Source organism: Tarenaya hassleriana, unplaced genomic scaffold, assembly GCF_000463585.1.
Source record: "Tarenaya hassleriana unplaced genomic scaffold, ASM46358v1 Cleome23, whole genome shotgun sequence".
NCBI classification, from domain to species: Eukaryota; Viridiplantae; Streptophyta; class Magnoliopsida; order Brassicales; family Cleomaceae; genus Tarenaya; species Tarenaya hassleriana.
This window is the reverse complement of record NW_010965625.1, coordinates 1301473-1325594: the sequence shown is the minus strand read 5'-3', so window position 1 is coordinate 1325594 and position 24122 is coordinate 1301473. Positions and strand designations below refer to the sequence as shown.

The 24122-nt window shown below is 40.5% G+C and overlaps 3 protein-coding genes across 4 annotated transcripts; 2 read left to right on the top strand and 1 right to left on the bottom strand.

Annotated features, from left to right (window-relative positions):
* Nucleotides 1-5538: 5538 nt before the first annotated feature.
* On the top strand, nucleotides 5539-11759 carry LOC109116756. Its single transcript, XM_019202733.1, has 6 exons — nucleotides 5539-5863; nucleotides 8945-10315; nucleotides 10401-10458; nucleotides 10599-10667; nucleotides 10870-11019; nucleotides 11102-11759. Exons 1-6 carry the CDS (start codon nucleotides 5539-5541, stop codon nucleotides 11757-11759), a joined length of 2631 nt encoding a protein of 876 aa, XP_019058278.1.
* A 6970-nt stretch (nucleotides 11760-18729) lies between these two features.
* On the top strand, nucleotides 18730-19389 carry LOC104815263 (mavicyanin-like). Its single transcript, XM_010543599.1, has one exon. It carries the CDS (start codon nucleotides 18862-18864, stop codon nucleotides 19369-19371), a length of 510 nt encoding a protein of 169 aa, XP_010541901.1. The 5' UTR covers nucleotides 18730-18861; the 3' UTR covers nucleotides 19372-19389.
* Nucleotides 19390-20341: 952 nt separating this feature from the next.
* On the bottom strand, nucleotides 20342-23055 carry LOC104815262 (chaperone protein dnaJ 49). Of its 2 annotated transcripts, XR_772067.2 has the most exons (3): nucleotides 21733-23055; nucleotides 21008-21118; nucleotides 20342-20780 (listed from the first exon to the last, which is right to left on the bottom strand). XR_772067.2 is itself a non-coding variant. In XM_010543598.2 (2 exons), exon 1 carries the CDS (start codon nucleotides 22840-22842, stop codon nucleotides 21739-21741), a length of 1104 nt encoding a protein of 367 aa, XP_010541900.1. In that variant the 5' UTR covers nucleotides 22843-23055; the 3' UTR covers nucleotides 20799-21118; nucleotides 21733-21738. The 2 variants fall into 2 exon arrangements, 1 of the variants encoding a protein (XP_010541900.1); XM_010543598.2 differs by lacking the exon at nucleotides 20342-20780 and having other exon boundaries at nucleotides 20799-21118.
* Between the last annotated feature and the right edge of the window lie 1067 nt (nucleotides 23056-24122).

Below are 24122 nucleotides of genomic sequence, written 5' to 3'. Positions count from 1 at the left end.
CTAGTCACATCGCATGACTAGGAGCGCCTCTCACGCCCGTCTCATCTCATGACGTTGGTCGTCGCTTCGCGCGACAATCAAATCCCGTATGGCTTTGCACCATAGGGTTAGCTATAAACCCTAGTCACATCGCATGACTAGGAGCGCCTCTCACACCCGTCACATCGCATAACGTTGGCCGTCGCATCGAATGCGACTATATCACAATCACGCATCGCACGAGTGAGCTTCAACCATAGCATTCAACATGCATCATCATCCCCCGGCTACAATCACGCGTATCAGGGTATTCGGCCTCACACCGTCTTACCCTTTCACGCCATGCATTGCTACCCAAAAATAAGCACACAATGATTCACTCGCAGTGTTTATTTCTCACGTCTCACCATGCGTATTCATTCAATTTGTTCATTTTTATATTCTCTTTCCTCTTAGATTTGGTCTGGTCCAGACCTGTATTTAGTCTGGCGGACCGGATCCGGCCCGTCCCCATGAAATCGGTTGATCAGACCATTTTTTGGTCCAAAACAAGCCTGGTTCGTCGGACTAGTTTCAGGTCCGGGTCAGACCAGGCTTCCTCAGCCTCTTCCCCTTGGTCCGGCGGACTAAAAATATTTTCCCGGACTTGGTCCGAAGCTGACCAGTTCCTGGTCTGGCGGACCGGAACTGGACAGTTCGTCCGTTCGCATTTTTAGGTTTTTGGTCCGACTTCGATTGCTCATAACTCACTCGTTTCTTAACAAATCGCACACCGTTTGTTTCTAAATGTTCATTTAAATCTCATGTATACACGATGACGTAACGCCTGTACCTCAAAAATCGCGATTCTGCAAATTTCAGTTTTTCCACAGTTTTCGTATGTTCATATCTCCTTCGTTTCTCAGCCAAATTGAGCGTCGTTTTTTTCTAAATTCTCATTGAAATGTCCTCTTTCAAAATCAATCAACGAATCATCGAGATAACACAATTACATCGATGAAAACGAGTTTACACAGACGCAACTAAAGCCACTCACCTGTTCTTGGATCAGATTCATTTTGAATCTGATTTGGTCGAGTTTGGTTGATGTGTTTGTGTTCCTCCGCCTTGAGATCTCCTCCTAGACACTCAAGGGTTAATCAATGTCTTCCCGAGCTCCCTCTCCCTCCTCCTCTCTTCTTTCTCTCCCTCTCTCTCTTTTTCCTCTCTTTTCTTTCTCTGCCCATTTTCAGTCCGAAAATGGTTGATTTGATCTGTTTGAGAGGGTCTTTAGGGTAGATGAGAGAGTTTTGGGGTGATTGGACGAGTGTAGGAGATAGTGGGGTCTCCTTTTGTCGGCTTGGTGCAGATTAGGTGTGTTGTGGCCGCCCATGTGTGAGAAAATCGTGCACCATAAGTCTACCGACAGTTTCTGTTACTTGGTCCGGGGCTAACCAGATTTTGGTCCGGCTGACCAGGTCCGGACTACACTCATTTTCCTCTTGGTCCGTCCGTCCTGTCCAAGTCCGGCTGACTATGTTGGTCTGGAGCTGACCAAGACTTGGTCCGGCTGACCAACTCACTTTTTTCCATTTTTATTTCTTTTCTTAGTCCGTTTCTTCCTGTTTGATCCGACTGAGTTTCCTAGTCCGGCCAACCGGATCCGGCCCATCCCCACGAAATCGGTTGATCGGACCATTTTTTGGTCCAAAACAGGCCTGGTCCGCCGGACTAGTTTCTGATCCGGGTCGGACCAGGCTTCCTCAGCCTCTTCCCCTTGGTCTGACAGACTAAAATTATTTTCCCATACTTGGTCCGGAGCTGACCAGTTCCTGATCCGGCGGACCGGACTAGGCAGTTCGTCCATTCGCGTTTTCAGGTTTTTGGCCCGACTTCGATTGCTCATAACTCACTTGTTTCTTAACTAAATCACGCTCCGTTTGTTTCTAAATGTTTATTGGGATGTCCTTTTTCATATCCAAGGAATCAATTATTTAAATCTCATGTATACACGATGAAAAACGATTCTTAACGCCTGTACCTCGAAAAATCGCGATTCTGCAAATTTAAGTTTTTCCACAGTTTTCGTATGTTCATATCTCCTTCGTTTCTCAGCCAAATTGAGCGCCGTTTGTTTCTAAATTCTCATTAAAATGTCCTCTTTCAAAATCAATCAACAAATCATCGAGATAACACAATCACATCGGTGAAAACGAGTTTACACAGACGCAACTCAAGCCACTCACCTGTTCTTGGATCAGATTCATTTTGAATCTGATTTGGTCGAGCTTGGTTGATGTTTATGTGTTCCTCCGCCTTGAGATCTCCTCCTAGACACTCAAGGGTTGTTCCTCAATGTCTTCCCGAGCTCCCTCTTCCTCCTCCTCTCTTCTTTCTCTCCCTCTCTCTCTTTTTCCTCTCTTTTCTTTCTCTGCCCATTTTGAGTCCGAAAATGGTTGATTTGATCCGTTTAAGAGGGTCTTTAGGGTAGATGAGAGAGTTTTGGTTTGATTGAACGAGTGTAGGAGATAGCTGCGGTCTCCTTTTGTCAGTTTGGTGCGGATTAGGTGTGTTGTGGGCGCCCATGTGTGAGAAAATCGCGCACCATAAGTCTGCCGACAGTTTATCTGTCACTTGGTCCGGGGACTGACCAGATTTTGGTCCCACACCAAAAGTCTATCGACAGTTTGTCTGTCGCTTGGTTCGGAGCTGACCAGATTTTGGTCTGGCTGACCAAGTCCGGACTACACTCATTTTTCTCTTGGTCCGTCCGTCCTGTCCAAGTCCGGCTGACTGAGTTGGTCTGGAGCTGACCAACTCAGTTTTTCCCATTTTTATTTCTTTTCTTGGTTCGTTCCATCCGTTTGATCCGACTGAGTGTCCTGGACCGGCTGACCAATAGTTGGTCAGCTCCGGACCAGACCTCCTCCCAGACCGCATTTTCCTTCCTCAGGTCCGCCCGTTCTTTCCCTTGGAACGGATCTGGTCCGGTTGACTGACTCTGGTCAGCTCTGAACCAATCCTCTTTCCCGAATTATTAGCGGCATTTATTTAATTATTTATTCTCGAAAATAATTAAATATTTTTCTTCGGGAATCGGGGTATTACAAATCCTCCCCTTAAAAAGAATTCGTCCTCGAATTCGGAATCCGTGGGATATGCTCCAATCATCATCACATTCATATCATCACATAGCCATCCAAAATGTAGAGTCTGATACAACAAATTGTCATGTATAACTCATACAACACTCAAGCAAAGAGATATGGCTAATTTGCTACGCATCTCCGCCTCGAGTTCCCAGATCATGTCCAAGAACCCTTGGCTCCGCCAACGAAACCTTCACCAGTGGCACTTCCTTCGTTCGTACCTTCTTGACCTTTTGATCCACGATTTGCAGAAGCTCGCCAGGAATCGCATAGTGTCTATGAACTTCAACTCTTGTGGTTGTAGTACTGTGAAGGATCCGTTACGTACCTCCGCAGCATCGACACGTGGAACACGTCATGGATGTTGTCTAGTTTCGATGGTCGTCCAAAATGTTAGGTTGTTGGTCGTACCTTCTCAATCATCGGTAAGGTCTGATGTACAACGGTTTCAGCTTCCCGCTTTGTCAAAATCTTGCATGCTCCCGCATGGCCTAAACTCGGGGGAGAGCCAGATCTCCAACCTCCAAGGCGACCTCACGTCTCCGCTCATCGGCATAAGACTTCTGTCGATCCTCTGTCATCTTCAGGTTAGTGCGAATCCTTCGGATCACCTCCATGGTCTATTCCACGATATCGGGTCCGAACTCTCGTCTTCTCTGATCGGCATACGACTTCTATCGATTCTACGCCGTTTTCAGGTTATCGCGAATCTTTTGGATCACTTGTGTTTGCTTCGTAAATGATTTTTCCGATCCGAACACTCGACGTTCTCCGCTTTTTATCCAAAACAGTGGAACCTCGCATGACTTCCCACTTAATACTTATATACGGACATCCCGTCCTTTATATATTGTTTGTTGTTGCATGTGACCTCGCACAACAATGTATAGGTCCCATGGAACTCTCCATTCGAAGACACGCCTTCAGTTTGTCTCCTGAAGTTTGGATTGTTTGCTTCGATTCACCATCGGTCTGGGTGTGATATGTATTTCTCATCCTGAGTTTCGTCCACAATGTTTTTATCATGGTCATGTCTTATCCCATAATCTGCTAAGAGCCTTTCCTGGGGCTTAGCACCTTTACCATCACGCTGTGTTTTTCCTGGGAGTAGATGATTTCTACATTGCGGTCAATAATGCTCCCCGTTCATTGTTGTTACATTATGTTTACACCCCTTTTTGAGTGATTTCTCAGGTTACCTTTCCCGATTTCCGATACACAGCTGTCGTTGTGAGTTCATGCCAAGGGTCGGAGAATTCTTTTCTACTAGTCACACGCATAGATAATGACGTGTCTTTCTGGTCTTCGCGCACCATCTAGACTCTGCGAAATACGTCGATATAAGCTTTTGCATTGTGCTCCCAGTGTGGTCACCATATGATTGGTGCTGGAGTCGACTTTTCCTTTCCAATTCTAGGGTTATCCTTACCCTCGATAGTCCGTCTGAACTTTGTTGCATGTTTGAGATTCCAATCCCTAGCCTCAATTATTTTGGTGAGATCCAATGGAGTGCTTTAGGTTAAGACCACGTGTCCTATGAACAATGGGTCTTTTTCTAGCCTTCATGTCCTTTACGTAACTCGTTTAGCATATTAGTACATGAAAACGTATCCCGATTCGCAGTGTTTACTTTGAGTCCACATGGTGTATCTACACTCGCAGTGTTTACTTTGAGTCTAGACATATTTTTATTCATCGATGCATCCTTTCCTTTATTCTGATCACTTTCGGTCTTTTATGTTAATGTGAAGGGGTCCCCTGTCAAAGCCACGTAGTTGGTAGACGACGCCAGATCCTCCCCCCTTTGTCCTATACGTCCCACTTCGTAGAGTTGGTGTATGTTCCTTTAGGCACTGCCCCATGGCCCCTTAAGGAATTCAGGATTAATTCCTTGATTCTGGTCCCTTGGGTTAGGCGTTCAACTTAAATGCGGAAATTATTATTTTCCAGCTAAGCATATCATGGCGGCATTCCCAATGCGCCATGTTACTCTCACTAAGCTTTCGACGACTGCAGCTCGCATCACTTGTACGGTTTTCATAAACGATTTTTCATTGGACGTGGTTTTGAAAAATATTTTTCATTGAAAAACCTTAAGGTAATGAGTCGTCATTTCCCGTGGAATGAACATTGCTCTGATACCAAAAGTTGTGACACTCGTATCCCAATTCCCGTCACAGGTAGCGCCACATGGACGACTTATACGTGTTAATATATGCGAAGAAAAAAATGAAAATAAAAAAGAAGAAGGAAACACAGAGCCCAAAAAAAAGGAAATTTAATCTAATCGATGATATTATTCAAACAAAAAACCCCAAAAGAAAAAGGAATGGAATATCTATATAAACCCGTCATGGGTCCTTCAAAGTTTCTCACTTTCAGCAACCCTTTCGATAGTTTTCGACTTTGACCTCTCGTTCTACGCATCAAAATGGCGATAACAAAGAACGCGATCATCAGTTTCTTCATGCTCGTGACCGTTTCTCTCTTCGTAGGATGCGTGGGAACAACGCACAAGATCGAGGGATGGGCACCGGGTGTCGACTATTACACATGGGTCACGTCAAGACACTTCCAAGTGGGTGACTCTCTCGTCTTCGAGTACAACAAGGATTTCCATGACGTGACAGAAGTTGCGAGTCCTTTAGCTTTCGAGTTCTGCGACCTCTCTTCCACCATAGCAAGATACAAAACCGGTTATGACGTGGTTAACCTCACACGTCCTGGTCGTTACTACTACGTCTGCGGAGCTCCTGGTCACTGTCAAGCCGGACAGAGATTTGACATCCTAGTCACGTCTCCCCAAGTCGTGGAGAAGTCACCTTCTTCCTTCTCTCCTTCACCCTCCGCTCCTCTGCACAGCGCTGCCTCAAGCTCTCTATTTTCTCGGCTCGGCCTCATCTTTCTTTTCCTATTCAATTATCACCAATATTATTATAATAGAATCTGATTATATTTGAAAACAATTTAAAGCTCAAATAAAAGTATTATTTGGAAAATTTTAAAAATGTCATGTACTACCAATAAACAAAAATAAAAGGCATTGTACCCTTTCAACGGAGCTCTAAACTTACAACATTATAGAAGGCTACAACACCTTAAGTTTCTATTGTTAATAATTAGTAATTAAATACCAAATTTTAACCATTTTAATTTATAAATTCCAAACCCTAACCGTAAAACTTATAAATGCTAAATTCTTTAAAAAAATTTAACACCAATATTATTATAATAGAATCCGATTATATTCGAAAACAATTAAGATTTCAAATAAAAGTATTATTTGGGAATTTTTTAAAAATGCTATCTATTTATACATGTTCTCTCTTAAATTTCGTTAAACTTAATAACTTGTTTGTGTTTAACGGTTATTTGTGTTGAATAAAATGCGAGAGAATTAATCTTCCTTTCTTGTAGGATATCTCCATTACATTTTATTTATTTATCTTTCTATTTCTTTGTTTTTTCTTTATCGTTGATCCGGACCACTCAGTGGTATCATGATGAAAACCAAGACATCAATCACAATCTGGAATCTGGATTGTCGATCTTTTATTTTCTACCATTCACGATCCGGACCACAACACGTGGTATGATAATGGCGACCCACAAGGAACGCATCGAATTTATATGGAAACAGAATTTTTGGCATTGCAGAGTGAATTCGCCCAAGTGCAGACGGCCATGACAGAGCAATTTCGTGCACTAAAAACATCTCTCACTCGCCTCGTTGATTCTCTTTCAGTGGCACATATCACTTCTCCATTCGATGAGGGAAACAGATACACATTAATTTTTCACATCTGAACCTTGTGGATAAGGTTCTTCTCGACGGAAGAAGTATTGATGCGGAACGGCCGCTTAGCGGTTATTTGCGTTGAACAAAACATGAGAGAATTAGTCTTCTTTTCTTGTAGGAGTTATATCTCTATTACGTTTTGTCTCCATATATCTAGGACCCACTAAAATAATTTTCTTTCATCTTTTCTATTTAAAAATTAAACTATCATGTTAAAAAAGTAGGGGTATAAAACGGGTTGTTATATCTCTATTACGTTTTGTTTCTATTTAAAAATTTTAAACAGAACAAAATAACAGGCGGGCTCGCCATGAGCTCGGCCTGTGACGGGTTGACTCGCCATGAGATGGCCCATGACGGGCCGGCTCGTGTAGCCCGTTTTTTTCCTAGCTCAATTATTCTCAGCCCAGCCCGAAGAAATATGGTGTGACACTCGTATCCCGATTCCCGTCACAAGATGCGCCACATGGACTAATAAACAATAAAATATTACGAAACAACAATACGGGAATTTAAAACTTTTATTTTATAAACACGCAGCGAAATAGTTTAATACAACCTTTAATTACCACACGTCCAATCTTAAAATACAACGCAAGAAAAACATCGTTTTAAAAAATTAACACAAATCAAATCCGTACGTGATGCTGCCTCTCTCTAGTCTTCATCGTTGTCTAGATATGCTACATGTACTCCTCGTGATCTGAAAAAGATGAAACCACGAGGGCTAAGCATAACCGTTTAGTGAGTAGCCGGGTTGAACCCGGTAAACCCGTTCTCAGGGAGAACTGTGTTAAAACGATAAAACATAAAATATAATATTCAACATTAAACATATACTCATATCACATCAGAACATCATCATATTCATTCCCGTATGGCTTCACGCCATAGTGTTAGCCGTGAACCCTGGTCACATCTCATGACCAGGAGCGCCTCACACGCCCGTCACATCGCATGACGTTGACCATCGCATCGCACGACAATCAAGTAGGTATGGCTTCGCACCATAGAGTCAGCCGTAAACCCTAGTCACATCTCATGACTAGGAGCTCCTCTCACGCCCGTCACATCTCATGATGTTGGCCGTCCTTCGCGCGACAATCAAATCTCGTATGGCTTCGCACCATAGGGTTAGCCATAAACCCTAGTCACATCGCATGACTAGGAGCGCCTCTCACGCCCGTCACATCTCATGACGTTGGCCGTCGCTTCGCGCGACAATCAAATCCCGTATGGCTTCGCACCTTAGGGTTAGCCATAAACCCTAGTCCATCGCATGACTAGGAGCGCCTCTCACACTCGTCACATCGCATGACGTTGGGCGTCGCATCGAATGCGACTATATCACAATCACAATCATGCTCCCCTCGCATTGCACGAGTGAGTTTCAACCATAGCATTCAACATGCATCATCATCCCCCGGCTACAATCACGCGTATCACGGTATTCGGCCTCACACCGTCTTACCGTTTCACGCCATGCAATGCTACCCAAAAATAAGCACACAATGATTCACTCGCAGTATTTATTTCTCACGTCTCACCACGCGTATTCATTCATTTTGTTCATTTTTGTAGAAGATATTAGTGACTCGGATATTGAAGGCGAGTCAGATATGCAAAGTTTCCCCAATTCAAGCTGACCAATATGTTAAGCTTGATTACGGTGATGAGATTGTCGACTCAACGGCAACATATCTCTCTGCACATTCTTGTTTCCTTTTGTATATATTTAGCAATATCTTAGTTTCCATTTTGTACAAACCTTTCTTTGTGTATTTAATCTGTAAATTCTTCTTCATCTAATAACAAGAAAGAAACAGAACATTTTTTTCTGCAATCTTGGTTCCTGTCTCTCAGCATTATACTTGCCGTAGAGAAATCTTCCTCCCTCAAACTTCCTTCTCTCCCTGAAATTTACATGGTATCAGAGCCTCTCAGGGTCGGAGACCGAATTTTTTTTTTTACTCACTATTCCGCTGCTATCTTTTCTTCTTTAGATAAATGGAAAACTCTGTTGTTAAAATTATTCCAGTCACCCTCTATGGGGACAACTATCTGAGTTGGTCCAGATCTGCTCGAATGTTTCTCAAGAGCAAGGGATGGTGGGACCATGTCACCACAACCAAAAATCTGGATGACACACCTGAGGCTACGATCTCTGAGGCTGACTCCAAGTGGCTCCAAGAAGACCACATTGTAGTCACTGTGTTGCAGAGTTCGTTTGAAACCTCAATTTTGACATCCTTTAATCACATTGAATCGGCGAAACTGCTTTGGGATACTCTGAAGGAAGTGTTTGGGAATGTCTCCAACATCAACCGCATATACGAGGTTAAAAGCAAGATTTCCTCACTTCGACAGGAAGAGAAATCATTCCAGATTCACCTTGGAGAATTCACAGCATTCTGGTCAGAGTTTCGAGAACTCAGGCAGCCACCAACAGACCAAACAGAGCTTGCACATCATGAGCAAGACAAAATCTTTGCTCTGCTTTTTTCTCTGAATGGGTCCTACAAAGATCTGATTCAATCCATCCTGCGTGAACCTACCTTGCCCACCTTTAACGAGATTTGTGCTCGCATTAAGGAGGAGGAAGGGGGAAAGAGCTTGTTTTCTGGTACAAGCGAAATTGTTCATAAAGCCAGAGTATTACCAGATGAGTCTGCTTATAAAGCTGGCCAATTCCGATCAAACAACGATCGAAAATCTCATTTTTGTGAGTATTGCAAACACAAAGGTCACCTAAAGGACAAGTGCTGGCAACTACACCCACATCTCAAACCTCAAAGGTATGCAAACACAAAATCTTCGTTTAAAAGTGCCAGGTTAGCAGGAGACAGTGTCATTGAAGCTCGCGAAGAAGGGCTAATCACCATCGACAACTCCCCGAAAACTACATCTGGTGAATATGTCACTAAGATGGACCTGGAAGCGATGATGCAACACTTCACCTCAAATATTTCCAAGATGATTGCATCCAAAGATCTTGGTAATGTAGCTCTAACCTCCTTTGCTGAGAGTGATCTGATTATTGATTCAGGGGCGACAAGCCACATGATCTATAATCCAAATCTGTTGTCTGATATTAAACATACTCATGGCTCGGTTTCAATTGCTAATGGTCAGACCATACCTATCAAAGGAACTGGAAAATTGACTCTTTGTGCAAAAGAAACTGATGCTCTTTATGTTCCTGATTTCACAAACAACCTCTTGTCAGTTTATAAAGTAGCTAGAGATCTCGATTGCAATGCTATTTTTGGTCCTAATGGTGTTAAGTTTCAGGATATTAAGACTGGAAGGATCATTGCTCAGGGAAGAACAGCAAATGGATTGTATCTTCTCGAGATGAACTCCAAACCTGCTGAAATAGCTCTCAACTCCATTTGGCATGATAGATTAGGTCATCCTCATTCTCAAGCTTTAAAAATATTGTTTCCTCATATTGTTTTTTATCATAAAAACTGTGAAGCCTGCATTTTGGGCAGGCATTGTCATGCAGTCTTTCCCATTTCGAAAACTATTTATGAAAACTGTTTTGACTTGGTACATTCTGATGTGTGGACAGCCCCATGTTCTTCTAGAAAAAATTATAGATACTTTGTTAGTTTCATTGATGAAAAATCAAAATATACTTGGCTCACTATGCTTAAGTCAGAGGGAGATGTGTTTGATGCATTTGTCAGGTTCCATAGCTATATTAAAACGCAGTACAATGCCAATCTGAAATGTCTTCGCTCAGATAATGGTGGAGAGTATGTAAACTCTCGGTTCTCTGCATATTTCTCACAGCATGGGATAGAACATCAGTCATCTTGTGCCTACACTCCTCAACAAAATGGGGTGGCAGAGAGGAAGACATCTCCTGGAAGTGGCTAGGACCCTGATGTTTCATCGACAATTCCCAAAAGATTCTGGTGTGATGCAGTGATGACTGCTTAACTTCCTCATAAACAGATTGCCTACCAGAATTCTGCAGGATCAGTCTCCATTCGAGGTATTGAATAAGACACGACCTTCTCTTGATTTCCTAAAGACTTTTGGGTGCCTTTGTTATGTTCTTGTTTCAGAAAGCCAAAGAAGCAAATTGGATTCGAAGAGCTTAAAGTGTGTATTCCTCATATATTTCCACAAGACAGAAAGGCTACAAATGTTATCAACCTGAAACTCGAAGATTATTTATTTCAAGGGATGTGAAGTTTCTGGAAGAACTTAGCTACTTTGATAAGAAAGGATGGACGAGTCTTGAAGTTGAATCTGAAACCGTTCCAGATTATTCACAGACTCTGAAAGTTCTTCTTCATAACGATGAGAGTCAAAGCTTCCATCAGACAGATGACCATCGGACTCAAGAACCTGTACCAGAACCAGGTATCACTGAGGCACCTGTGTTTCCTATTCCAGCTGACAATCTTAATTTCGAAAACAGGGAGGTTGAGGCACAACCGCATCAATCTTCTGAGCCTGACGATGAACCAAGGTCTCCCAATCTGAGGAGAGGTATCATAATCCCTAGACCTCCTGTCATCCCTTTGCGCCGAAGTACTAGACAGAGGAAGCCATCGTTCAAACTAAGGGATAGTGCTAATATGGTAACTCATCCTATTCAACAATTCTGTTCTCTTAGTCATTTACCACTTACTCATCAGTGTTTCTTGAGTAAGATAGATCAGGGAATTGAGCCCCAGACGTTTGAAGAAGCCAACAAACAGGAAGTATGGCGTAAGGCCATGGAAGAAGAAATCTCGGCTTTACAGAAAAATGGGACGTGGGACATCGTTCCTTTCCACAACACAAACAAGCTATCGATTGTAGGTGGATTAAATATCAAAGCAATGGCGACATAGAACGTCACAAAGCTCGGCTAGTCGCCAAAGGCTACACTCAAACCTAGGATTACAATGACACATTCGCTCCTGTGGCTAAGCTACCCATGGTAAGAGTTATTCTTTCAATTGCAACTAACCTAGGTTGGGAGCTTTGGCAGATGGACGTCAAAAACGCTTTCCTCCAAGGGGATCTCGAGGAAGAAATATATATGCGTTTACCTCCTGGATTACATCACTCCAAAGGGGACAACAAAGTCTGCAAACTCAACCGGGCTATCTATGGCCTCAAACAATCACCGCGATAATGGTATGCCAAACTTCACACTGCTCTAACGAACCACACGTTCAAGCGGAGCGAAAGCAATCACTCTCTCTTCACGTCACAAACCGAACGAGGTATCATTGTAATATTAGTATATGTCGACGACATAATTATTACAGGAGACGATCGAATTGGTATAGAACAAACCAAGCAGGTTTTACATCATTCTTTTGACATTAAAGAATTGGGAGAGCTAAGGTACTTTCTTGGTATAGAGGTATCTCGATCTCAAGACGGTTTATTTCTATCCCAAAGAAAGTACACACTTGATTTGTTGAGAAGTGCAGGTAAACTTGGAGCCAAGCCCGTGAAGACTCCAATTGAAGTAGGTTACAAGTATCTACCAGAGGGGGGAACACTCGAAGACTCCGAACGCTATCGGAGAATTGTAGGTAAACTCATATACTTAACTATTACGCGACCTGACTTATCGTTTGCGGTTGGGCAGGTCAGCCAATTCATGCATGCTCCTTGTCAACGACATTGGATGATGGTGGAACGCATTCTCAAGTATCTCAAGGGATCTCCGGGAAAGGGCGTATGGATGAACCGCAACAACCGTACTAACATCGTTGGATATTGCGATGCTGATTGGGCAGGCGATCAAAATGATAGGAAATCAACATCAGGGTATTGCTCCTTCATTGGCGGAAACCTGGCCACTTGGAAAAGCAAGAAGCAAAACGTGGTTGCTAGATCAAGTGTCGAGGCTGAATATCGTGCAATGGCCACCGCTGCAAGTGAACTTATTTGGCTTAAAGCTCTGCTTGGCGATATCGGAATTCACTCAGATCAACCTATTCCGCTTCACTGTTACAACCAAGCGGCCATACACATTGCCGCAAATCTGGTGTTCCATGAAAGGACCAAACACATCGAGATTGATTGCCACTTTGTCCGTGAGAAAGTTACGCAAGGCATCATTTCTACTCCGTACACGAGAAGTGACGATCAACTAGCTGACTTATTCACCAAAGCTCCTAACGTCAAGACCCACGAAACTAATCTATCCAAGCTTGGTCTTGTTGATATCTACAAGCCAAGCTTGAGGGGGGTGTAGAAGATAATAGTGACTCGGATATTGAAGGCGACTCAGATATGCAAAGTTTCCCCAACTCAAGCTGACCAATATGTTAAGCTTGATTACGGTGATGAGATTGTCGACTCAACGACAACATATCTCTCTGCACATTCTTGTTTCCTTTTGTATATATTTAGCAATATCTTAGTTTCCATTTTGTACAAACCTTTCTTTGTGTATTTAATCTGTAACTTCTTCTTCATCTAATAACAAGAAAGAAATAGAACATTCTTTTCTGCAATCTTGGTTCCTGTCTCTCGGCATTATACTTGCCGTAGAGAAATCTTCCTCCCTCAAACTCCCTTTCTCTCCCTAAAATTTACAATTTTTATCTTCTCTTTCCTCTTAGGTTTGGTCTGGTCCAGACCAGTATTTAGTCCAGCGGATCGGATCCGGCCCGTCCCCACGAAATCGGTTGATCGGACCATTTTTTGGGCAGTTCGTCCGTTCGCGTTTTCAAGTTTTTGGTCCGACTTCGATTGCTCATAACTCACTCATTTCTTAACCAAATCACGCACCGTTTGTTTCTAAATGTTCATTGGGATGTCCTTTTTCATATCTAAGCAATAAATTATTTAAATCTCATGTATACGTGATGAAAAATGATCCGTAACGCCTGTACCTCGAAAAATCGCGATTCTGCAAATTTTAATTTTTCCACAATTTTCGTTTGTTCATATCTCCTTCGTTTCTCAGCCAAATTGAGTGTCGTTTGTTTCTAAATTCTCATTGAACGAATCATCGAGATAATACAATCACATCGATGAAAACGAGTTTACACAGACGTAACTCAAGCCACTCACCTGTTCTTGGATCAGATTCATTTTGAATCTGATCTGGTCGAGCATGGTTGATGTTTCTGTGATCCTCCGCATTATCGTTGATCTCCTCCTAGACACTCAAGGGTTATTCCTCAATGTCTTCCCGAACTCCCTCTTCCTCCTCCTCTCTTCTTTCTCTCCCTCTCTCTTTTTTTCCTCTCTTTTCTTTCTTTGCCCATTTTCAGTCTGAAAATGGTTGATTTGATCTGTTTGAGAGGGTCTTTAAGGTAGATGAGAGAGTTTTGGGGTGATTGGACAAGTGTAGGAGATAGTTGGGGTCTCCTTTTGTCGGTTTGGTGCGGATTAGGTGTGTTGTGGCCCCCATGTGTGAGAAAATCGCGCACCATAAGTCTGCCGACAGTTTATCTATCACTTGGTCCGGGGCTGACCAGATTTTGGTCCGGCTGACCAAGTCCGGACTACACTCATTTTCCTCTTGGTCCGTCCGTCCTGTCCAAGTCCGGCTGACTGAGTTGGTCCGGAGCTGACCAACTCAGTTTTTCCCATTTTTATTTCTTTTCTTGGTCCGTTCCTTCCGTTTGATCCGACTGAGTGTCCTGGTCCGGCTGACCAATAGTTGGTCAGCTCCGGACCAGACCTCCTCCCAGTCCGCATTTTCCTTCCTCAGGTCCGCCCATTCTGGTCAGCCCCGGACCAATCCTCTTTTCCGAATTATTAGCGGCATTTATTTAATTATTTATTCTCGAAAATAATTAAATATTTTTTTTCGGGAACCGGGATATTACATATGGGCTGGTTCGCGAGCCAACCCGCGGATCCGAACCCATTTTACACCCCTACAAAAAAGTTGAGAATACTTTTGTAGAAAACTTGTGTTGTTCTTCGCTTTTGATTGGGACCACTATCATTGGTATCAGAGCCTATCTTTTTCTTTTTTTGTTCTTTTCATTATCGTTGATCCGGACCACTCGGTGGTATCATGATTACAACCAAGAGGTCATTGACAATCTGGAATCTGGATTGTCGACACTTTATTTTCTGCCATTCACGATCCGGACCAGAACACGTGTTATCATAATGGCGACCGACAAGGAAAGCATCGAATTTCTGGAAACAGAACTTTCGACATTGCAGAGTGAATTCGTCTACGTGCAGACATCCATGACAGAGCAAAGCACTAGAAACATCTCTCACTCGCCTTGTTGATTCTCTTTCAGCGGCACATATCGCTTCTCCATTCGATCGAGGGAAACAAATACCCATCAATTTTCCACATCTGAACCTTGTGGGCAAGGTTCTTCTCGACGGAAGGAGTATTGATGCGGACCGGCCGCTTAGTGGTTATTTGCGTTGAATAAAACATGGGAGAATTAGTTAGAAAAGCGGATTAAGGGTTGGAACCCAATTCTTGAAATCCCTGTATCGTAATGCATGACTACTTAACGGGGGGATGCGATGTGTGAACAATGACAGTTGTGTATATAAATATTAGGCATCTTTCCCGGGGGAAAGTTCCCATCGGAGTTCACTATGAATCATTCTTTAACCCCAATCCATTTTGTATGTTCTTTTCTTGTAGGAGTTATATCTCTATTACGTTTTGTTTCCATATATCTAGGACCTGCTAAATTTTCATCTTTTCTATTTAAAAATTAAACTATCATGTTAAAAAAGTAGGGATGTAAAACGGGTTGGCCCGACCCATCCCAGCCCGATTTGTCCCAAGCCAAAATAGACCAATCCACCCCAAATCGCTTTAGCCCCCGAGCCAAGTGAGCCGGCCCGCGAGCCAAATATTTAATTTTAAAAATAAAATTTAAATACTAAAAAATATTTAAAATAATTTTAATATTTAAAAGATATTTAAAATAATTTTAATATTTAAAAAATATTTAAAATAATTTTAATATTTAAAAAATATTTAAAATAATTTTAATATTTAAAAAATATTTAAAATAATTTTAATATTTAAAAAATATTTAAAATAATTTTAATATTTAAAAAATATTTAAAATAATTTTAATATTTAAAAAATATTTAAAATAATTTCGCCACGAGCTCGGCCCGTGACGGACCGACTCGTGTGGCCCGTTTTTTTCTATCTCAATTATTCTAAGCCCAGCTCGGAGAAATATGAGCCAGCCCCCCGGCTCGAACCCATTGTATACCCTACAAAAAAGTAGAGAATATTTTTGTAGAAATCTTGTGTTGTTCTTCGCTTTTGATTGGGACCACTATCATTGGTATCAGAGCCTATCTTTTTCTTTATTAGTTTTTTTCATTATCGTTGATCCGGACAACCAAGAGGTCATTGACAATTTGGAGAATAGTTTTTTTCACTTGGTGGTACCATGTTAACAACCAAGAGGTCATTGACAATTTGGAATATGGATTGTCGACCCTTTATTTTCTACCATTCACGATCCGGACCATAACACGTGGTATCACAATGACGACCAACAAGGAACACATCGAATTTCTGGAAACAAAATTTTCGACAGTGCAGAGTGAATTTGCCCAAGTGCAGACGTCCATGACAGAACAATTCCGTGCACTAGAAAGATCTCTCACTCGCCTCGTTGATTCTCTTTCAGCGGCACATATTGCTTCTCCATTCGATCGAAGGAAATGAATATGAATCTATTTTCCACATATGAACCTTGTGGGCAAGGTTCTTCTCGACAGAAAGAGTATTGATGCGAACCGGCCGTTAGCGGTTATTTGCTTGAATAAAACATGGGAGAATTAGTCTTCCTTTCTTGTAGGAGTTATATCTCCATTACGTTTTGTTTTCATATATCTAGGATCCACTAAAGTGATTTGCTTTCATCTTTGTCTACTTAAAGATTAAACTATCATGTTAAAAAAAATAGAAAATATTTTTGTAGAAATCTTGTGTTGTTCTTCGCTTCTGATCGAGACCACTATCATTTAGTAGATTGTAATTTGAATAGCAATGCTAAAATATGGTGTTTTAGGATATTTCCCATCGTTTTGTTAGATTTAAAATTAACAAAACTTTGAACTTCAAAAAATCAAATAGAAATGGAAAATTTTCTTGGAACGTGAACAATATTGAAATAGATCAGAAACGAATAAAAAACTGATATAAAAATCGACTGTAATAGACCCGTCGTAAATTCTGAAAATAAATTAAAATAAATTAAAAAGAAATAAAATTAATATTTGCTACAGAAATTTTCATCGTATTCCGTCGCAAATATTAAAATTTCCATCGTAATTGATGTGACAGCAATAATTTCATCGTATTCCGTCGCAAATTAAAGACGAATTTTGCGACTGTTCACAGAGCCAATTTTTTTACCGTATTTCGTCGCGAAATCGTCGTATTCCATTGCAATTTTGTGTGCGAAGGAAAATTCTGTCTCAAGTTTCGTCGTTACATGAAGGTTTCTTTTGTAGTATTGATGGTTTCATGTTCTCCCATTTTGTTTTGACTAAATTGCGCATTCAATATGTCTCTTCTGGTGTGTTGAACAGTTTTAGTTCCTTCATGAATCAACTCTAGTGTTTTTCACGTCTCCTTGGCAATTTTGCAACCTTGGAAATTGGCTTAAACTCATATGGATCTATTGTGTTGAAGATTATAGTAAGAGCTTTGACATTTAGTGCTGAAGCTTGCTTCTCTTGCAGTGTCCATTAAGCACTCGGTTTGATGATCTTCTTCCAATCTGTGATCACTTTTGAAAACTCTTATTCTTCTTCCATAACATTCCAAGCATCTTTATCAATGCTTTTGATCAGATTTATTATCTTCATTTTTCAATATCTATAGTTGCTCGAGTCGAACGATGGTGTCTTCCCTGGCGTCTGAAATTCCTTGAATGTATGCATTATACGTCACGTAGCCTGCACTGATACGAGAGGAAATTATCTTATGACCGGTGATCGGACTCTGATACCACTTGAAATAACTGATGCACTCAAATGTCACTCAATCGATTCTATTCATTTATAGGAATTTCACAACTACAACTTGTTTCTTTTGAAATAGCAATGCGCACCACATTTTCCATAAGTGTTAGCCTCCTACAATATGAATTCTATCAATTCACCAAAGAACCCGTGTGAATCCCTAAACTTTCATATCCAAGGTTCGTTACGTCGGATTTTACTGAATTTCCTCTCATATATATATATATATATCTTACTTATAGAAAACATAAACTTTCACCAACGCTTGCACTTTTTTTTCAACGATTTTTTTTTTCTTTTAAACTCTGTATTTCTCAGCCTTCATACTTCTTTTATATATACACGTCCATATCTATTCAGATTTATCATCACCTTATTGTTTATTTATCTTTATCTTTTAACTTCAAGGTTGTTAGTTCTTGATTGCCTTTACCTTTTATTTCTAAGGTTGTTATCTTTTCAATAAAATCAAATTTTGAGATTTTTTCTAGATTCCCTACATAAACCACCTTAATAGATATATTTTTATTTTTCAATTTTTTTTGATTCATTATAAGTCCGGGTTACTTTGTTTTAATTCTAGACACGTGCATGAATTCTACCTTTGCGCGTTAAAGAATTTTCCATTAAAAAAAAAAAAGAAACACGATGCACGGTAAAAGGGTTATACGTATTAATCAGACGCTAGGTTTTCGGAAATTTTGTATTGACCTGCCGCTAAACATATCCTATATTTTTAACCCTAATCAGACGCGTATAGATCGACTTATACGTATTAATATATTCGAAGAAAAAATTGAAAATAAAAAAGAAGAAGGAAACACAGAGCCCCAAAAAAAAGGAAACTTAATCTAATCGATGATATTATTCAAACAAAAAACCCCAAAAGGAAAAGGAATGGAATATCTATATAAACCCGTCATGGGTCCTTCAAAGTTTCTCACTTTCAGCAACCCTTTCGATAGTTTTCGGCTTTGATCTCTCGTTCTACGCATCAAAATGGCGATAACAAAGACCGCGATCATCAGTTTCTTCACGCTCGTGACCGTTTCTCTCTTCGTAGGATGCGTGGGAACAACGCACAAGGTCGAGGGATGGGCACCGGGTGTCGACTATTACACATGGGTCACGTCAAGACACTTCCAAGTGGGTGACTCTCTCGTCTTCGAGTACAACAAGGATTTCCATGACGTGACAGAAGTTGCGAGTCCTTTAGCTTTCGAGTTCTGCGACCTCTCTTCCACCATAGCAAGATACAAAACCGGTTATGACGTGGTTAACCTCACACGTCCCGGTCGTTACTACTTCGTCTGCGGAGCTCCTGGTCACTGTCAAGCCGGACAGAGATTTGACATCCTAGTCACGTCTCCCCAAGTCGTGGAGAAGTCACCTTCTTCCTTCTCTCCTTCACCCTCCGCTCCTCTGCACAGCGCTGCCTCAAGCTCTCTATTTTCTCGGCTCGGCCTCATCTTTCTTTTCTTGGTTCTGTTACCATTATTTCTTGTTTGATCGTTTTTTAGATTAGCCCACGAGACTTTTTTCGTTCTTTCTCCAAGCTTTTGTCTTCTTTCTGTCCTTGGATAGTGGTCTTTTGTAATAAAGTTTGCAACTAGTGATATTGTTTTTATGATATTATTGTGCACTGATTTTGTGGTGACCCAATTGGAAAATTCAAGTTCATGTACTATTGTTAATAATTAGTAATTAAATAGCAAATTTTCGCCATTTTTAATTTATAAATTCCAAACCCTAAACCCTAAAACTTATAAATGCTAAAACAAAATTTAAAAATTTTATCACCAATATTATTATAATAGAATCCGATTATATTTGAAAACAATTTAAAGCTCAAATAAAAGTATTATTTGGAAATTTTTAAAAATGTCATCTATTTATACATGTTCTCTCTTAAGTTTGTTGAATTTAATAACTTGTTTGGTAGATTGTAATTTGAATAGTTATGATAAAACATATGATATTTTAGGATATTTCCCATTCTTTTGTTAGATTTAAAGATCTATCACATAAACTTTTGAACTTAATATGTCGTCTCCCTTGCTTTGAAGTTAACGAAAGGAACACCAAAAAATTTGGCATATGGTACCAAACAATTTTACTATGGTTCTTACACATTGCTGTTAGTTTCTTTATGTCTATAGAGAACATTTGATAATATGATTATATGAGACTCATCTAATCTAAAACAACATACATGGATTCACGGTAGTTCAACCGATAAAACAAGTGTGCAAAACGTTTGTCTATCCCGAATCGAATCTCAAATTTAGGGAGAGAGCGTATAATCCAATCTCTGGAGTAATTATCTGGACCTTGGTTCAGTATGTTCAGTTACCCGAAAAAAATATATTGGGTTCAACCATAGCATCCGAGTAATAAAAGGCCCATCTACTAGGACAATCAAATAGAATCGAATAGAATAAAAACAATAGATAATGAATTTGATCTAAAAATCGATTGAATATTACTTTTCTAAAACCAAAATTAACAAAACTTTGAACGTTAAAAAATCAAATAAAAACCGAAAATTTTCTTAGGACATGAACAATATTAAAACCGACTCGAATAGATCCGAACCGAATAAAAAAAACCAACTGAAAATTATTTTTGCAAAACAGAAAGAAGCAAACCTGAAAATGACAGAAACAAAACACAATAAAAAACAAAAATGTACATATACCTGGAATGATAGATCCACCAAAACAAGAAACCCAAAACCCAAGATCTCTACCCTTTTATGGGAATAGAGTCTTTTCCCTTGCAAAACTCAAGAACTCGACCCAGATTTGAACGGGGGAAAAAGGATTTCCGTTCAACAATGCCACCGCGATGATAGCAACCAGATTCGAATTTTCGGAGCAGTTCATAAATGGTGACGAAGAGAGCGCTTGTCTGGTCATCTGCAAATTTCAATCGTATAATAAAACACGCATGCAAAATCTCTCAAGTCCCAAGAGTTGAGATACATCACACAAAATACCATTCAACTGTTATTTTATACTAAACACTTAATCACACAAGGAAATAATAGCAGTAATCAAGGTATGGTTGGAAGAAGAAGATTTCACATAGGAGTGTAAAGCATTTGTTGATCAAACTGTTAATAAAAGAGCTCAAAATACATTACCAATGCAAATTCCTTCTTCCGCCATGTGTGTCCCTGTCATTGATCCAACCAAGTTTCTTCGAGTTTAATGTACTTCCGAAGCATACTCCACAATCATAGACTTATGTCAATCTGCAAAATGAATAGCAAAACAAGGTTCACAAATGTAATTAGAACGGCCGAAAATGGTTAAAGGTAAACATATATGTGTTTGAAGTTGGCATAATCGCAGAGTCGATTCTCAAACAATATTGGAATAGTGAAAACAACAGCATATGTTTAAGCAAGTATAAAAATTTTGATACCAAAAGGTTCTGAACTAAATGGTATACCTGAAGGGTATATTCTAGCACGCGATCCAACCAAACAAATTGGTACAATGATGAGATATCAAACAGAATCTCGTCATATTCACGGTATATGGATGATGGGATGAGGTGCGATATATAATACCGACTACCAATATAATTTTTTTCACATACTCTTAAGATTCTATATCATATGAGAACAACGCAAGTCCAAGAAATAACAGAGATGACATCACAGTGCATTAGTTTGCAAAGAAGAGACATAGACATGGCTTTCGGCATATAACATCAGAAACCAAACTTATTAGTCACCACACAATTAACTAATTAAGCTGCTATGATTAGAAACGGGGAATAATATAGCAGATAGTCTGCAGAAGAAAACAAGCCATAAGCCCAAGGAGGAATGAAATCAGATACAGACAAAGTGGATTAGACCTTGGTTTAAGAGGCAGCCGTCTCGAACTTCTGCAACATGTCACAGTGTGGGGTTTCACGGATAAAACCCCATTGTTGCCTCTGCAGCTCGTACCGACAATTCTGAGACACTATAGAGTAATAATCTCTCTCAACTTGTGCTTCTACCCTCTGCCGCTCGGGGCTATTAAGTGGGTAATCCTGCTCGAACTTGGATGATCTCACAAAGTAATTGACGCCCCTGCTCGTCGTGAATTTGTACTCATAAGGGTATGACCCAGACAGCGAATAAACTGGCTGTGAAGAAGGCAGGAAACTGAGCAGAAGTATAAGCAGAACAGGAAGGAACTGAAGAAGAACACGGGCATTGAACCCTGCATCAGATGCGGTATTGGCGGTTCTGTGACCGCCCATTCCGCCGCCGAAATTGAATGTACCGAATTGGGCAGTTGCAGGTGGCATTCCGCCGAAGAAGAAGCTTCGGAAAATCTCGTCGGCGTCGAATTCATCGTCGTAATAGCCATTGAACCCGTTTCTCCTTGCGGCCCGGCGAGGTTCACAAACGGATTCATCGGAACCGCTGATATCGTACTTTTTCCGCGTCTCCTCGTTGCTTAGGCACTGAAACGCCTTCGACACAGCTTTGAACGTTTCTTCTGAACCAGGGGCCTTGTTCTTGTCGGGATGAACCTTCAAGGAGAGTTTCCGATATGCCTTTCTCACATCTTCCACTGAACAGTTCTTTTCTAACCCTAGAATCTCGTAATAATCCTTCTTCGACTTTATCTGTCTCACGATCGCGATCTGTTCTTCAGTGTAAGAAGCCGAAGCCGATGCCGATGCCGGCGATGATGATGATCCCGCAGCCGCAGAAGCCGCCGGTCCACGTTGCCGCAAGGAAGGCCGATCCGGCGCCATTGGCGACTCCTTGGCGACGTGTCCAGACGAACTCTCCGCCTCTGGATCATTGGATTGAGTCTCGAGCTCCGATACGAGATCACCGATCGGGAGGCTAGGATCAAGACGACGAGCTTTCGTCAAGAATTTCAAAGCCCGAGCTCGATCTCCGGCCCCCATTGCATCCTTGCCGATTTTCAGGCACTTCAAAGCGTCGTCTTTGTTCCCTTCCATGTTTGGACGAAATCAAACGACAGAGAAAAAAGAAAAACCCTAGAAAAACGATCAATCAAGAGATTCGGCACACGAGATCCAGAAAAGTTTCTCAGGTGATTGAAAACATCATGAAAGGTCAGGGTTTTTCAAACCGATCGGAGTTCATCTGGGATTCGGGGATTTTCCCGAAATCACTTATTTTTTCCCTGTCATCGAGTATTTATTTATATTTACCCGCTTCTGCCGCTTCTTCTCTAACGATGTCGTTCTTCATGGCAGAACCCCAAAACGATGCCGTTCCACGCTCCTGCAGAAACTAAAACCCTTTCTCTCATCCATGGTTTCCTCTCGTCCGTATCTCCACAACATTCCGGTTTGAAAATATGAAACCGAAATTTGAGTAAATTCTGCCAGTATTTTCAATTCGAACGGAGTAGACCCCGAAAATATCCATTTGTTTATTTATACGATATGGAATCCCATTGATTTATAAATACAATTACATTTCATAACCAAAGGTCCACAGGTCAAGGGTTCGAATTATTATATGAGAATGGACTAATCTTTTAGTTCAGTCTTTTAAGTTTTAAAGTTTAGTGCACTGACCCATGAACGCAATGAAGGTTAATCTGATCCTACAAGATTTAAAGGACTGAAATCTTTAGCTCACTGACCGTGTGGATGTGGATTTTTGTATGAGTTCGGGTTTGAAAAAAAACAAACAAACATATGAATGATAAACTGTAAAAATATAAGTCCATGATAACTAAAATATAAAATTTTAATACATATTCCAGTTAGCCATGAAATAGAACTTGGATAATAAAATTCAAAGGCATATATCTTGATTTAAAAAAATTAAAGTTCGAATTCTGACAGTTTTACTTAAGTAATAAAATTTATTGAAATATTAAATTGTTATATTTTTAAGAAGGGAAGTTTTATCAACTTGAAAATTTATATAAAAAAAAGGGGGCTACTGTCAACCGAAGAAAACAAGATTTGTAGAGGTTATAGTTAGAGTTGGGGACATTTGATGCAAAGAAATAAAGATCAGATGTGTTAGGTGAAAGGTTTATTCTTATGTATTAACTAACACGTGTTAGTGGTTTGGAAAACACACGCTGCCGTCGGAAGATTAACATATAAGAATATAATTTAGGGGAAATTATCGGAAATGAGTTGGTTCAACTGATAAGAGATATTAAATCGCCTTTTGAAGAGAGAAATTCATTAAACAGTTTAATTGGATAAAAAATCCAACGAATTTTCGGATTATAAAAAAAATTTAAAAGGAA

Excerpts from the sequence above, each read along its gene's own strand:
- LOC109116756 (XM_019202733.1), top strand. The coding sequence starts at position 5,539 with ATGGCGATAACAAAGAACGCGATCATCAGTTTCTTCATGCTCGTGACC. Across the intron at positions 5,864-8,944 it reads CTACGTCTGCGGAGCTCCTG|TCACCCTCTATGGGGACAAC; the intron begins GTCACTGTCAAG and ends AAATTATTCCAG. Across the intron at positions 10,316-10,400 it reads CATTTGGCATGATAGATTAG|GCATTGTCATGCAGTCTTTC; the intron begins GTCATCCTCATT and ends CATTTTGGGCAG.
- LOC104815263 (XM_010543599.1), top strand. The coding sequence starts at position 18,862 with ATGGCGATAACAAAGACCGCGATCATCAGTTTCTTCACGCTCGTGACC.
- LOC104815262 (XM_010543598.2), bottom strand. The coding sequence starts at position 22,842 with ATGGAAGGGAACAAAGACGACGCTTTGAAGTGCCTGAAAATCGGCAAG.